Source organism: Chelonia mydas, chromosome 18 (genome assembly GCF_015237465.2).
Source record: "Chelonia mydas isolate rCheMyd1 chromosome 18, rCheMyd1.pri.v2, whole genome shotgun sequence".
In the NCBI taxonomy this organism is placed as follows: Eukaryota; Metazoa; Chordata; order Testudines; family Cheloniidae; genus Chelonia; species Chelonia mydas.
The window spans coordinates 72,513-89,284 of NC_051258.2; the positions used below are offsets into that span (position 1 = coordinate 72,513).

A 16,772-nucleotide genomic window follows, 5' to 3' on the forward strand; every position below is an offset into this window, starting at 1 on the left:
TGGTCCTGCTTTGAGCAGGGGGTTGGTCTAGTTGATCTCCTGAGTTCTCTTCTAACCCTAATCTTCTATGATTCCAGGAAACCCATCCATTCCCAGCTCCTAAATGGAAGGGCCCTTACCGGGTCCTTAACCAATTAGGGCCCATTTGCTATTACTGGCAACAGAAAATGGGGGACAGGAGTGGGTTCACTGTACAAAAATAAAGAGGTAAAAGCACACAGAAGATGAGAAACAGGAAACGATGTTATTTGCTTTACAGAAACAAAATGCAAAGGATGATGGAACGGTGGAATGGAGAGAAATCAACAACAATCCAACGTGGAAAGGTAAATAGTACCTGTGGATGTGAATGGGATGATGTTTAATAATCCGGAACAGAGGTGTAACCACTCACCGAATACCCACCCGTGATTTAATGAAGGGGGAAAAGGAATGGGAACGAATTCCAACCATACGGATTAAGGGAGAGTGTAAAGGGGGAATGGAATTTGCTTCCCCCCTTGGCAAACTTAATTATACTTGTAGTGCCCCTTCCCTGGTACCACCCCTTCCAATATATGGTCGTGTTCCATTCTGGGGGCGGGGGTGTCTCGTGTCTGGGGGCAATGAGCCCACCTCTTATGTACCTGATGGGAGGGGTAAGGAGCAAGGTTACTTTTGGCCGTGGTCACTTTATGTGTCTCCTCCTTACACCTTCCCACTGCTCCAGCTGCTTGGTTACCATAGCAACTGATTAGCCCCTTATCTTCTCGTGTTACTGAAAGGCAAGGCTACCAGCTTGGGGTGGGGGTATAAGAGAAGGAGGGGAATGCAGCCTTGTGCTTTCACTTACATTCTTTTGCTCACTTATTCAGCCTGTTTAAACTAAAAGCAAGGCCAGAAGCAAGATTATTATTGTTTGGTCTTTACCCTTTTTATTTCACATTCTCCTAACAAGGACCATCAATGACTATTAGCCATGATGGTCAGGGAAAACCCCATGCTCTGGATGTCCCTAAACCTCGGACTGCTAGAAGCTGGGACTGGATGACAGGAGATGGACCACTTGATAAATGCTCTGTTTTATTAATTCCCTCTGAATCATCTGGCACTGGCCACTATTGTGAGACAGGATACTGGGCTAGATGGACCATTGGTCTGACCCAGTATGGCCATTCTTATGTTCTTATCATGCTCCAACACTAGAGCCAAAGGTACCACGGGATCCTACCCTGGCCTATCAGGAACAGGAGTAGACGGGGAGTACGTGACTGCACTGGAGCTTCCAATTCACAGCTGGGGCAAGCTACTGGCAGATGCTGGCCTGACTGAGTCAGGACATCCTATAACAGGATTGGATCTGAGAAGGCCTCAGGATTCCAGATCTGTATAGATAGCTAGGTCCTAGAGGAGGTCATATTGAGGTCCAGTCTGCGAAGTGTCTTGGGCTTGGCCTGAACTGTCCATCTCACCTTAGAAGTGGAGGACGTATGCAGGGCCAGTACCACCAGTGCAGAGGGAGAATGATCCCTTCTGTTTTTATGCAGTGCACGAGTTGTTACTGTTCTTTCACTGCAAGGTTTCAGCGCCCTGGAAGCTCCCGATACAGTCAATGTAATCTTCCTGTAGCTCCAGGTGCACCTGTTCTGGAGCACAGAGTCTGACAGGACGAAGAGACAAAGGAGACCTGTTTTTAGAGAATTTATGGGGAGATTTGTCCCTCTTTTTGTGGGGTTGTTGGCCCTTGCCTTCCTCATGCTCCTGCTTCATAGTCCATTTCTTGAGGATTCCCATCTGTTGGGATGAGACACAGGATGGGTGTTGCCCGGAGGCTCTGAATAGGTAGTTGGGGAGTAGGAGGGCCCAGGTTCCGAACAGAGCCTCATGGAGAGCTCCAGCACTTGAATTAGTGGGACTGCCTGGTACACAGGGAGAAGCATGGCAGATGCCACTTTGCAGGGATGTGTGCTTCCCCGAGGTAATACAGGCAGCTCTCATGTGGGTTGCTCAGTAGGAAGACCTGGGGGCTAGCCAGGCAAGGCTTGAAGCCTGGAACTTTGAGCATAAAAGGTATACAAAATGGTGGGGGAGCTGAGGGAACCCCCACAATCCCCACCTAACTAATTTTAGCACTAAAACTCAAGCTATTTACAACTTTGAACAACTATTTACAATATTTACAGGTTTGACAAAGCAGAGCACTGAAGAGCAGAATCGGACATAGGAGGGTTCCATCCCAGACCACAAGTTGTAGAAAAGGAACTGGAGAGGCTGTCGATCAGCACCACCCCTTATGTCCTTGGTTGGGAGCACAAAGAGGCGCAGAGTGCAAGCATGGACCAACGGACACTGGTATTGAAGAATTTCAATTGTGTACCCAGTGCACAAAGAGCATGCACACCCACAATGAATACCCATAGGGATCAGCACCTGAAGAAGAACCTGACTACATATTAATAAAACAAAGTTACAATAAGGCAGCTTTTCAAACGTAATGTTGCATCAAGAAGTTAAAGCGGTATTGTCTACATGACATCAAGTCAATTCGTCTGGGATTTTCAAAGGAGCCTAATGGAGCTGGGCACTTACAATCCCAGCCTTAAATAATGGAGTTAATACGCCTGCCCTGAATGCCCTTGACCACACGTGGGTTTAGTCACATCTTCCTTTTTATCGTTTTAATGTCTCTTTGCCCATTCCCAATTGCTGTGTAAAAGTTTTTATTTGTTTATGTGAATCTGACTTTACACTATCAGCAAATGCACAAAAGCAAAACTGAAAAGGAAAGGTTCCCCCATGCATTCTGCATCAGTTCTATTAATCTGTAGAAACAAAAAAGACAGGAGTGTGATTTTTAAGACGGTGTTCCTTTTAATCAAGCCTTCACATTGGTTTCCCTATCCGTTCCACAGTGGTAGGAGATGGATGATTAGAAAGGGGAGCTCTGCTCTTTACACAAAAATATCCCAGTGAAGAATCAAAAGGGAAGAAAATGCAGAAAATGCAGTAGATTTGTGAATAGTTATTCAAGTGTGGAAACTGCACATCCAGACAGTTTTCACAACAGACCAGGTTGCTAGCTACTTGTTTTTAGTTAGATTATTAACTGCTGCTGCCTACATGAAGAAAGCAAACAGCAATGAGGAATACTGATTTGCTTCAATGCTTTGCAAGGACATGAAGTGACACATTAGTACGGATCAGCTGCAGTAGTCTTTAATGCAGCAACACAGCTTTATTTTAAAAAAGAAACAACTCTACAGTAGGTTCCTTCTCACACCTTAAGTACCCATACATATCACCATCATTATCCTTTCTAGACCTCTCGGTTTCTTTGGTAGCCAGGAAGTAAGCTCCAATATGTTCAAATACTCAGTCCAATACCACCTTTAAAACATCAGGACTCAAGTCTGGGACATCAATGGATATCCCATTTTTGTGGATTGGATATCACTTTGTTGGCAGCTAAAGCATAAATGCTGCACAGCCATTACCACAGGAAGTAGGGAGAGGGAAAGTTACTTTTAGCAAGGGCATCTAAGCTCAAGAACCATACCTGATTTTTGGACATGATACAATATACATCACATCGCATCTCTGGTCTCCTCTCAGGAGAATTAAGACATTTGTATTCCCTTTCTTCCTCACTGCTGATGTAAGAGGTCCAATCTGTCAGCCCCGGAGACTGAAAATCCTCCATTTATCCCAAAGAAGCAAGGTTCCCTCACACTGCCTTGGGAGGGATCCACCTCTAGGAGTAAGGAGAGAAGCCCAATTCTCATAGCCATTCACTCTTCAGCCTCTCTGTGGTGATTTTAGGTAGACAGCTGTCCACTAACAACTGTGATGACTATAAGACCAGCCAACAACTCTCCAACACCACCTACTATAGAGGATTCAAAGACCACCCTGTATTACAATTCACACAGGAATTAAAGGAGATCATCAAATCCCTCCACAAACAGCTCCAAGAAAAACTCTACAACCTCATCCCCCACAAACATAACCCAGTGATCTTATACATACATCCCAAGATACATAAACAAGGGAACCCAGAAAGACCCATCATATCTGCCAACAGCACTCTTACTGAAGGAATATGAAGACTCTCAGAAACCCATCCTCAAGCCACTCATCACAGAAAGGGCAAGTTTCCTAAAGGACATAATTGACTTACTCCAGAAAATCGAACATTAACTACCTCCCTCAGAATACTGTCCTTGCCACCAGATGTCATATCCCTACACATCAACATCCCTCATCATGATGGTATCACTGCCTCCCTCCAATATCTATAAGACAATAGACAACACTTACATAGCCACACCAAAAACTTTAACAAACTCATCCATTTTATCCTTATCCATAACAACTTTACATTTAATACTCTGTCCAAACCATGGTAACAGCCATGGGTACTATGACAGCTCCTCAATATGCTAATTTCTTCCTGGGCCACCTTGAGGAAGAATTTCTCAACAAATGCACCACAAAACCTATGCTATACCTGAGATTCATCGATTATATTTTCATCCTCTGGACAGACAACCTAAACTCCCTCAACAGATTTCCACCACAACTTCAACACTGCCACCCACACATCAAACTCTCTTTAGAACACTCCCACACCAGCAGCAACTTCCTGGACACCACGATCAGCTTCAGTAATGGAAGCCTACAGCCAACCATACACAAGAAAGCCACAGATCACCACACACTTACCTCCACAGATCCAGTAACCACCTCAGACACACGAAGAAATCTGCTATCTACAGCCAGGACTCAGATACCACAGAATATATTCTGAGGAGAAAGTCCAGGAAACACACTCTAAACCACTTTAAAACACCTTCACCAGACACTACACCAGAGAAGTCGAAAGCATCATGGAACAGGGTACCCAAATACCAAGGAAACTTGCTTTAACATGGACCAAAACCCCCCCAACCTCCCTTTTGCGACCTTTAAATAGCCTCCCAGACTCACCAAGCTCATCATCAGACCAGGTCACACCAAGTCGAAGTAGCACCAGACTCTGCCATCACAACAAATACAAAACCTGCAGACAACACCACCCCCCCAAACACACCTTTCAAGATCCATGTATCGTAAATGTGCCTTGCATAATGTGTGATGTACCTCAGCCAGTGCATCCAAATGCCCCTACTAGAACTATGTGGGTGAAGAGAGACAACCACTACGTTCTCGAATGAGCTCTCAAGGGGAAAAAAAACAAAACAAAAACCTTAGAGACTAACCAATTTATTTGAGCATGAGCTTTCGTGAGCTACAGCTCACTTCATCGGATGCATACTGTGGAAACTGCAGAAGACATTATATACACAGAGACCATGAAACAATACCTCCTCCCACCCCACTCTCCTGCTGGTAATAGCTTATCTAAAGTGATCATCAAGTTGGGCCATTTCCAGCACCAATCCAGGTTTTCTCACCCTCCGCCCCCCCCCCCCCCCCCCCCAAACTCTCTCTCCTGCTGAGTGAGTTTGGGGGCGGGGGGGGGAGCGGAGGGTGAGAAAACCTGGATTGGTGCTAGAAATGGCCCAAGTTGATGATCACTTTAGATAAGCTATTACCAGCAGGAGAGTAGGGTGGGAGGAGGTATTGTTTCATGGTCTCTGTGTATATAATGTCTTCTGCAGTTTCCACAGTATGCATCCGATGAAGTGAGCTGTAGCTCGCGAAAGCTCATGCTCAAATAAATTGGTTAGTCTCTAAGGTGCCACAAGTACTCCTTTTCTTTTTGCGAATACAGACTAACACGGCTGTTACTCTAAAACAAAAACCAAAACACTATCCATTTGTGGGTGAACTTTTTTTGCAAATATCCATATCTGACTTTTCAGTCCTCATCCTCAAAGGAAACTTGCACTCCACCTTCAAAAGAAGGCCCTGGGAACATAAATTCATAACTCTGTTAGACACTAAAAACATTATGGACACAAAGACTCTGGTTTTATGGCTAATTACAACAATTTGTAACCTACTAACCCTCTTTTCCTATGACTGTAGAGGTACTATTGCTAAAATCATTTTAAATGGTTTCCCTTACGCTTAACAATCTGCCCCACTTGGTATTTAGCTGTGACACTGATTAATTTTTCCGGAGCTGAAGAAGAGCTCTATGACGCCCGAGAGCTTGTACCTTCCATCAACAGAAGTTGATCTAGTAAGAGATATTATGTCACCCACCTTGTCTCATTAAGAACTAGACAGACCAACTAAATGATTTCTCACAGCTAATTTTTTCCTACAATAAAACATGTTTTACTGAATATATTTGGGAAAGAAGGGGAAGGAGCAGCTGTTGGGTACCTGGTTTTGGGCCATACTGCATTTTGTATAATATGTTTTTTCTTGTATTCTGCTTGGGCACCTCAAAGGCCTTTGAGACAATATTTATTATTAAAACTGATATATCTTACCTTTCTGTCTCTGGATTTCGGAACAGTTTTCCCTGCATTAGAGACCACCACAAAACTCCCAGAGGCTCCCTTTCCTTTCACCTATTTTAAAGAATAATTTCCATTTCAGTCCCCAGTAAGCAATAAATTAACTTTCAATAATGACCAGTTGAGAAAGGCTGTAGTATATTGTGCCAAAGATTTAGACTACCTCTCGATTGTGCACCTTACAGCGACACAGGAGAGCTCTTCTGCAAACAAAATAAAATCACCCCCAATGAGGGGTGGTAGCTTTGTCGGTAGGAGAGTGTCTGTCCACACCGGCACTTTTCGTCAGTAAAACTTTTGTCAGTCAGGGATTCCCCCCCCCAGACAAAAGTTTTACCGATGAAAGCGCAGTGTAGACATAGTCTTAGATTGGAGCCCTCTATCTTAGCCACAGAGAGCTATGGTGATTTTAAACAAGAAGGACTGACCTTTCTGTAAGATTAACGAGCTAGTTGGTAACAAAAGGCAATTATAATAGCATAATCCAGGGGTTCTCAAATGGGGGATTGGGACCCCTCAGGGGGTCGCGAGGTTATTACATGTGGGGGTCGTGAGCTGTCAACCTCCGCCCCAAACCCCATTTTGCTGCCAGCATTTATAACGGTGTTAAATATATTTAAAGGTGTTTTTAATTTATAAGGGGTGGGGGGGTCGCAGTCAGAGGCTTGCTGTGTGAAAGGGGTCACCAGTAAAAAAGTTTGAGAGCCACTGGCATAATCTGTTTGCCTTGAGCAGATGATCCTGTGATGCTGGAAATCTGATGTTGCCAGGACAAAACATACTTTTAAATTAGACATGCTGATGCAAAAGGTGAGGTAGCTAAACATACGGTGAAGACATGAGTTGTTGCAATGCCATAAACCACAGTTCACCATCAAAATACAAACAATTGTATCTTGTACAGAAACTTACGAAGTATGTGGTTCCTAGAACAATGCTGACATCCTGTCAATGATCAAAGAAGCAGAGACAAAGGTATAGTAACCTTCAAGAGGGAGAAGATGATCACCCAAATGACATGACTATTGAGTGCCTCACTATTAGGTTAATATGGGTATTTTCACCCACCTCTGCAGTGCTGCTCAAAGTGGCTCTTACCTGTCTGATGACTCCCCTCTCCAGTTCCCTTTTCAGTGCTTGCTTTAGAAGATAGCCTCTCCTCTCAAGTTCCAGGGAAGGGTACTTGTGTATAATGTATTTACGTATGGCAACCACGGATGCACCACTCTTTTGAAAGCATGCCTGAAACAGAATCAACAAGTTAGCAAACCAAGTGCAATAGACCTACCTCTCCATGGGACCAGAGGGGTAGAGATTGACTGTTGCATATATGACAGCACAGTGGCCCAACATGCCAGGGCTAGCCTTGGTCCCACATTGGTTTTGGAAGCAAAGAATAGCACTAACGAGATCGTATCTTTCTACCCTTACAGATTGACTGAACAGCAAACATGAAAATAGGGTGGTAAACAGGTGGAACACTCTCTGGTCCTGTGTTACAGAGTAGCAATTTATGTTGTAACAGAGCTAGTCACTCCTTACAGCAAAGCAACAACTGCACAACTGTTAATATGTTCCACCCACGTCAGACCGAGTTAATCATTGGTTACTGAAGTACCATATATATATATACTCGATCATAAGCTGGTTCGTTTATAAGCCGACCCCCGACCCCCCAAGATGGATAAGTAAAAATAGAAAATTTTTATGACCCATTCATAAGCCGACCCTATAATTCAGGGTCAGCAAACTTTGGCTCCCCAGCCATCAGGATAAGCTGCTGGTGGGTCGAGATGGTTTGTTTACCTTGAGCGTCGGCAGACAGAGGCAAACCTACGTAAACAAAGCGTCCTGGCGCGCCAGCTGCTTACCCTGACAGGCTGGGACAGTAACTAGTGGGGAAATTTTTTTCGGGGCGCGGGGGGGGGGGGGGGGGGAGGAGCTGGGGGTCAGGGGAGTAACCCCTGTGACCACCCCCCACATGACCCCACTCCTAGCCCGGGACCCCCACACTCTCCCCATCCCATCTTATCTGGGGAGGATGTATCTGGCCTGGCTGGAGCTGCTCCGAAAGGCTGGGCAGCGCGGCCGCAGCCTGCTCTGGCAGGCCAGACCGGGTGGCACGGCCGCAGCATGTTCCAGCAGGCTGGGCCGGGCGCTGTGGCCGCAGCCTGCTCTGCAGGAGCCGAGCAACATGGCTGCAGCCTGCCAGCCCCGGAGCTACGGCTGCTTCGGAGGCTGGGGGGAAGAGCAGCGGAGAGACTCTGGCCCTGCCTCTTCCATTCTGGCTCTGCTGCCTCTCCTTGCTCCCTCTGTTATGGGGAGGGGCTGTGTCCCATCTCTCCCTCTCTATACCCGTTGATAAGCCAACCCCCTTCTCTGGTGCTTCCCTTTTTTACTAAAACAATTTCGGCTTATGAACAAGTATATACGGTAATTGCCAAATTTCCACTCCCAATTTTTTGCCTTGAATTTTGAGAGTGAAACTAGCAGGCTAAAAACAGAAACTAAGCTAAAAATTCATATTTTAAAGTTGCTTCTTTCAGAGATTCATGTTTAGGATACCAAGTGTTACTTTAAAATATTCTTAAGTATAAGAGCTCTTAAGATTATAACAATACTATAATTCTGCTTGTTTTGTAGCCCAGTTGTTATCTTAAATCAATTACTTAAAAAAAAAAAAATCTTATTTTAAAATCAATTAATCGGTAGTTCCAAGGGTTTAACCTGATGAAACTCTGGGTATAAAGTCAATTTGCAGGTCTAGATAGATTTAGGCTGACTGCCCACATGTACAGCCATGTAGCACGGAATGAATTTAACCCACACAGAGCAGAGTTATGAGCCTTAGAATCTACACCGTTACCTGCCTCTTCTAAATAACAGCCAGCAATCTAGGATTTATAGCAACCTAGAGTTTAGAGCATTTCTTCTCTCTTCCTCCAATGGATTTGGACGAAACTTCGGTAGACTGCAGTGGCGGGAGAGGTAGAGTCTTTTGCAACCAAGGCTGGTGGAGCCCAGACTCCCTGTGAAGGGAGCGTGCATTGAGTGAGTTCTAAGGGGAAGGTGCACTGTTACTGCTACAAAAAGCATCTTGGGCCACAGCCAGAAGTGGGGATGCAGTAGACTTAAGACCACTGCCGTTTTTGGACTTAATCTGCAGTATTTCAATCCATTTTGAGCTTTGAAAAAGCTTTGAAAGAGACACATAGCAAACTGCTGTGCCAATCAAAATAAATCCGGAAGAACACAGCTAGAAGCAGAAGCACAGCAGATTGGTTAACTGATGTCAGCAGTCAACCAAAGTCAATGCAACAGTTTCTAATGAGTTAAGCAGGAAGAGGTACAAAATCTAGACAGAAAAAAGTTTGTCATGAGCCCCCCTCAGTTACATCACTGACTGAGAAATAAAACTCAAGTGCCAGGAGTCAAGAATGTAGTAGGAAGAGGACCTGAAACATAAGCCCTTGTATCAGATACCTAGTATGAGGCCTGAGGTAAATAGTGGTCAAAGCTTTGCTGATATAAAGCAAAGTCAGGCAGATATTGGCAAGAACAGGGCTGATATTGCAGAAACACACATTCCTAAGTGGTGCTAGGCACAGGCCATGCATGCAAACACATTCCAGAAGGGTGGTACCAGAACACCTCGACACCAACACATTCCTCAAAAGATAACAGGAACATGCTAACCCATCTTGAAGATAAGGTCAGTATAACATCATGATGGATAGAGATGTTTTGATTGAACCAACAGGTACACGGTAATTGGTGGTGGTTAGCTACGTCACAGGGTGGTATCTAGGCATGTCAGAGGGCAGTAACTAGTCACATCAAGGGGGCAACAAGGAACTTGTTTGTATCTGTGTATAAAGATGTATCTCAGAGGGAGTGTCTTTGTCTGGCCAAGGGGAGAATGGAAAGTCCAGCCATTCACTGAGCCAGTCCATTGTCACGAGCACATGTGTTAGTGTACCATTGAGCCAGGGCATTAGCACCGTTCATCGGCAATAAACCTGACCAAGTTCCTTTGCTGAAAACCGAGTCTGTGGATTTAATGGGCAGCTCAATCAAATTCTGCTATCTCCACAGAGCTGGGACGGGGGGGGAGAAGAAGAGAGAGAGAGAGAACGAACATGCGCACAGACACACACACACACACACACACCCACCCCCGACATCTGACCACATGGAATTTCTGTCACCGAAGTCCAACAGTACACAATGTATTATAGCTAATGGCACGACTATACTACAAAAGGAAGTTTCTTTTAAAAGTACAGTATTATTCATGTCTATACAGAAAGCTGACCTGAACACAAGGGCACATCACCACAGCAGGATTTCTGGACCTCCTATTATGATTATTTTTCCCTGCCCCACCATCGCAGCAGCACGGTTATGTTAATACAGATACACAATCTCTTGCCTTATCTACGCACTTATAACATACTCCTTGTAGTATCTGAGGAGCGACTTCTCCATGCCTTAACACATGCTGAAGGTGATTTTGCTTACCCACAGTCAGAATTAAGTATATATTAGTCCCAAGAAAAGAAACTGAGGATACCACTGTGAAGCCTAAGAATCCTCAGATTCATAATATATTTTATATCTGACCTACAAACAAAGGGAATGAAGTCTTCCACTTGCCTTGATGGCCTCAGTTAAGATAGCATCCATCTTTGGGCGCGAGGAGGCAGCCATCTGTGTTTGCTTCTGTGCTCTAGCTAGTTGGCTAGCAGAAAGGGTTGCCCATGAGGGAATGGTCTTTTTCACTTTCTTCTCCTTTTCTTTAGACTGATCCTTCTCACTTTAGGGGAGAGGGGAAAAAAAAAAAAACAGTGACAGTAAGACAACAAAAAGAAAAGGAGTACTTGTGGCACCTTAGAGACTAACCAATTTATTTGAGCATAAGCTTTCGTGAGCTACAGCTCACTTCATCGGATGCATACTGTGGAAAATACAGAAGATGTTTGTTTTTATACACACAAATCATGAAAAAATGGGTGTTTATCACTACAAAGACAACAGATATTGCACCAAGGCAGCCCATGGAGCAAAGAGGCAAAACTCAACCCCCCCCCCCCCCAAAAAAAAAAAAACAAAAACAAAAACAAAAACAAAAAACAAACCAAAACAAAAATCTCAAAAGGTTGTCTTGAAAAGGAAGGGCTTTTAAAAAAAATATAGGAGGAGGCTAAGTGGATACAGCACTGAGGACTTTATATTTAAAGTGATATAATTTTGAAGCATAGACTGTGGTAGTTCAGTGCCAGAGGATAAATCCAAAACCCCTCAAAAGACCAATTCATTTACTGCATAACTAACAGACGTGTTCAAGACCAACAAGGACACAAGGAACTAAAGATCTGCCCTGTCCCTTCAGCCAAAAGGATTCACACAGTATACCACAACTTTAACTCTCCTTTGGACAACACAGGGTTCCAAGACAGAATGGAGACCCATATCCAGGCCAGGTCTACCCTACAAACTTTTGCGGACATAGCTATGTCAGCAGGGGTGTGACGTGTGACCAACACAGTTGTACCAGCAAAAGTCCCTAATGTAGATAGTTATATTGGCAAACCTGCACTTCTGCCAGTGATGCTTGGTTAGCTTTTGGAGTGGGAGGTTGTGAGAGAGAGAGAGAGAAGAGACACGATACCTAGAATGAACTATGTGAGCAAAAGTACAGTTTTATTAGAATAAGCTGTGTCCACACTGGGAGCACTTTGCCAGCAGAGTATAGTACTATACCTACACTGTCATAGGGCTCCTAGTCTATACCTAGCCCCCCGTGATGGACAGTCAGAGTTAGTCAAAAGACAATGCAGAAAGCTTTGCACTCCGGATAACACCCTTACAGCATACTAACATGGCATATGGGTTGTTCAGTTAAACTTCTGTAAGGGCTCTGCCTTACCAGGGAAGAGGCAAAGTAACTGTCATAAGAAGGTTACAGGAACATTACCGTATAAGCACATTTAAAAACACTAACTTAGCAGTCTAGCAAAACTGATTTTGAATTGCAGCAAGGATTTATTTCAGTGCACTGGAAAGTGGCAGAACAGGAAGAATTATTTGCAACCACAAGTGGGGGTGGGACACCAGTTTGGAGCAACCTCAAGGTTTCTCTTCTTGGGAAACAGCATCAAGTAGAACAAAACACTTAATTCACATCCTGGGAATGCAGTAATAGAACAAGGTGCTAACAGTGGAGCCCCTTACACAGAATCTCTGTGATTAGGACAGGAAAGACAGGTTGCCTGAATGTTACTCCTACTTATTTACATTTGTGAGATTTGCCCACAGCCCAGCTGAGCTTTGGAATCTTCTAGAAAAGCAGTGCCCGTTGGGACCACAAGTAAGCATTCTGTGCCCCGAGAGTACACACAGTTCCATCCTCTTCAGTGCCTTCCTTTTCACAACTAGCTGTAGATTCTCTGGGTACGGACAGGAGTTTGTGTGTACGTACATCCCACAAACAGGAATACGCAGAACCACCTCAAAGATGAATTGCTCATTTCAGGTCAGCAGTCAAGTGACATAAGTATATCCCTCTCCCTGTACTAATGGAAAACAAAAAGATGGACAATATGTTCAATATATTCAGACTAGCAAACCGGTTTGCAGAAAACATGTATTTTCCAGGCAAATCTGGTTTGCAGGGGAAAAAAATTCCACACAAATAATTTCCTGGGAAATGTTATCTGCTACTGGATCAACCCAAGGAATGTGTTCCACCCCAAAACAAAATACTCGATTTTGTATTAATTTACTTCAAAAACAGCAGCGGCATTTTGGCTCCCATCCTTAGTTTTCAAGAAAATTTTAGTCTTTTGTCATTAAGATCCTTTAGAAGAATTTTTCCAAACTTCCCCTGCAATCCCACCCCAATTCCAGGCATTCAGAAAGGATATGTCTTACTCCTTTTTGGTTTCTTCAGAAGACTTTGCTTCTCCCTTCTCACTCTCTGGTTCTTTTGGCTGCTCTGTCTCACTGGATGTAGCGGGTGGAGTTTCATTTTCTTGCTCCTCTCCAGTAGAAGCAGATTCCTCAGAGCTGACTTCCGGGTCTAATGAAAAATTTGGAAATACAAAAGTCTGTATCCAAAACAAAACTCTATTCTTCAAAAAAAGGCACAGGGAGAGTTTATAAACACACCCAAAAGCAGCCGTTTCCCCAGATAATCTCTGTGAAAAACTCAAATTATCCATTTAAACTTTAAAAATAGTTCTATTAACTTTCTAAAGCTCTTCAGTATGTCGTGATTAGCAGTCAAATGCCAGAGTAAACTTCAAAACAGACATTACATAAAATTCTCAAACTGGATTAAGTCAATTTTCTCATTTCAACCCCCCTGCACATCTCCTTTTCCTAGACTATGGAAGTTTACTATCACTGTGGTCACTCAAGTGAGATGCCACAGAAGAAGCCACTATCATTTCTGTTTAGTGCTAACACTAGAGGAAGTGGAAAAGTTTTTGCGTAGACTGAGATGATCTCTGGCATCCTTGCACACCTTTTAACACTGAAGAGACACTGTCAGTTAAAATCTGACAACATTTAGATACATAAAAACAAGTTTTTGGAAAACTTGAAATCAATATAAACGTACCCATCGGTTCTTTTGTTTTCAAGAATAGGTTTGACCATGACCAACTAATGTTTTAAAAACATCAGTCTTTGTTTATACTAACAGTGGCACTGAACATTTAGGTAACATGTTAACATTTTTAAACTAGTCATGCATGATTCTAGACAGGGCCCGAGAGTTTACAGAAGTGTTGGCAACTGCCTTTGTCTAACACACAGGGATGAAAACCAATGTCAGAAACCAACATTCTAAGAAAATGAATGCAAATAGTTGAGTGCATGCCTTATAGGCTAGACAACCCATCAAATAAAACTCCAAATTAATTATATCTTGACTTTAGTAAAGCTTTTGATATTATCTTGCATGACCTTCTCATAAACAAACTAGGAAAATGCAACCTAGATAGAGCTACTATAAGGTGAGTGAAAAACTGCTTAGAAAACCTTTCCCAAAGAGTAGTTATCAGTGGTTCACAGTCATGCTGGAAGGGCATAACAAGTGGGGTCCTGCAGGGATCAGTTCTGGGTCCGGTTCTGCTCAATATCTTCATCAACGATTTAGATAATGGCTTAGAGAGTACACTTATAAAGTTTGCAGACAATACCAAGCTGGGAGGGGTTGCAAGTGCTTTGGAAGATAGGATTAAAATTCAAAATGATCTGAACAAACTGGAGAAATGATCTGAAGTAAATAGGATAAAATTCAATAAGGACATATGCAAAGTACTCCATTTAGGAAGGAACAATCAGTTGCACACAAACAAAATGGGAAATGACTGCCTAGCAAAGAGTACTGCGGAAAGAGTATCTGGGGGTCATAAGCTAAATATAGAATATTAGGGTTGGAAGAGACCTCAGGAGGTCATCTAGTCCAATCCCCTGCTCAAAGCAGGACCAACACCAACTAAACCATATCAGCCAAGGCTTTGTCAAGACGGGCCTTAAAAACCTCTAAGGATGGAGATTCCATCACCTCCCTAGGTAATGCATTCCAGTGCTTCACCACCCTCCTAGTGAAATAGTGTTTCCTAATATCAAACCTAGACCTCCCCCACTGCAACTTGAGACCATTGCTTCTTGTTCTGTCATCTGCCACCACTGAGAACAGCCTAGCTCCATCCTCTTTGGTACCCCTTTTCAGGTAATTGAAAGCTGCTATCAAATCCCCCCTCACTCTTCTCTTCTGCAGACTAAATAACCCCAGTTCCCACAGCCTCTCCTTGTAAGACATGTGCCCCAGACCCCTAATTATTTTCACTGCCCTCTGCTGGACTCTCTCCAATTTGTCCACATCCCTTCTGTAGTGGGGTGGACCAAAACTGGACACAATACTCCAGGTGTGGCCTCACCAGTGCCGAACAGAGGGGAATAATCACTTTCCTCCATCTGCTGGCAATGCTCCTACTAATACAGCCCAATATGTCATTGGCCTTCTTAGCAACAAGAGTACACTGCTGACTCATATCCATTTTCTCATCCACTGTAATCCCCAGGTGCTTTTCTGCAGAACTGCTGCTTAGCCAGCCGGTCCCCAGCCTGTAGCGGTGCATGGGATTCTTCCTTCTGAAGTACAGAACTCTACACTTGTCCTTGTTGAACCTCATCAGATTTCTTTTGGCCCAATCCTCTAACTTGTCTAGGTCACTCTGGACCCTATCCCTACTCTCCAGCATATCTAACTCTCCCCCAGTTTAGTGGCATCTGCGAATTTGCTGAGGGTGAAATTAATCCATTATTTCAACTGTCCATTCGTTACCTGTTTGGATGGAAAGCCCCTAACCTACTCTAGTTACTCTATGTGCTACGGAAAGCCATCTTCCCTCTCCCTTTAAGAAGTGTGCTCAAGTGACTTTCTGCTGGGCATATTTTTCTTTTAAATTTTGTGAATTAAAAATACTAATTCTAATGCTGCATTAACAACTATTTTTGCTTTAATTTCCTTTCTGTCATAAGAAAGAGGGTAAAAGGAATCAGTGGGATTAACTGAATATGACATCCAAGAATAACATTGCCAAGAAATTCAGCAGAGGTGGTATGATCAGAGATGCAACATAAATCAATCTTACAAAGAGATTGTGTGATGGGGCAGCTGCCCCTCACTGGCTGACCAAGGGTTAATAGCAGCCCTTGAGTGGCTGTGCAGAACCCAGCCAACCAGAGGAAGTCTTAGAAGCAGCTAATCAGGGCCAGGCTGGGCCCTATAAGAAGGGCTGCAGGGCAGAGAGTAACTTAGTCTCTCCCTGGAGACTGAGGGAGAAGGGCTGGCTGCCTGCAGAGAGAGAAGTACCTGAGACAGAGCAGTGCTGGGCAGGGTCAGGGATGTAAGCGCAGCTCCAGCCTGGCTGGCTCCCAGACGGAGGCCTTGATACAGGGGCCAAGTAGGTGCTGGGACTATGGGGAAGTGGCCCAGGTAAAGCAGGTAGCGACAGAGGGGAAGGAGAGGCAGTGAGCGGCTGCCAGCTATAGGGTCCCTGCATTGGGGTCCAGAGTAGTGGGCAGGCCTCGCCCCCGCCCCCACCCCCTCTTTTGCCCCACTGGCCGCTGAGGGAGGTGGTCAGCCAAAGGACTGCATTTGTCCCTGAGCGAGAGGCTGGACTAGGGGCTGCAGTTCGCCACTGCAATGAGAGGCTAGGCGAAGGACTGCTGGTTCCCCCCAGAGGCAGGGAGACAACGGAGTTGGGGCACAGCTGGAAGGCCGTGCCCTGAAGAGGATGCCGTGGT

The 16,772-nt window shown here is 44.3% G+C and overlaps 1 protein-coding gene across 15 annotated transcripts in view; it reads right to left on the bottom strand.

Moving 5' to 3' along the window:
* Positions 1-16,772, bottom strand: part of HP1BP3 (heterochromatin protein 1 binding protein 3) — a 75,593-nt gene that overhangs the window by 24,460 nt on the left and 34,361 nt on the right. For all 15 annotated transcript variants that reach the window (XM_037880935.2, XM_037880936.2, XM_037880944.2 and 12 more), the window contains 4 exons: positions 13,383-13,530; positions 11,106-11,265; positions 7,548-7,691; positions 6,423-6,503 (listed from right to left, as the gene is read on the bottom strand). In XM_037880935.2, the coding sequence (XP_037736863.1) occupies positions 6,423-6,503; positions 7,548-7,691; positions 11,106-11,265; positions 13,383-13,530 (533 nt within the window). The remainder of the gene's footprint in view (positions 1-6,422; positions 6,504-7,547; positions 7,692-11,105; positions 11,266-13,382; positions 13,531-16,772) is intronic.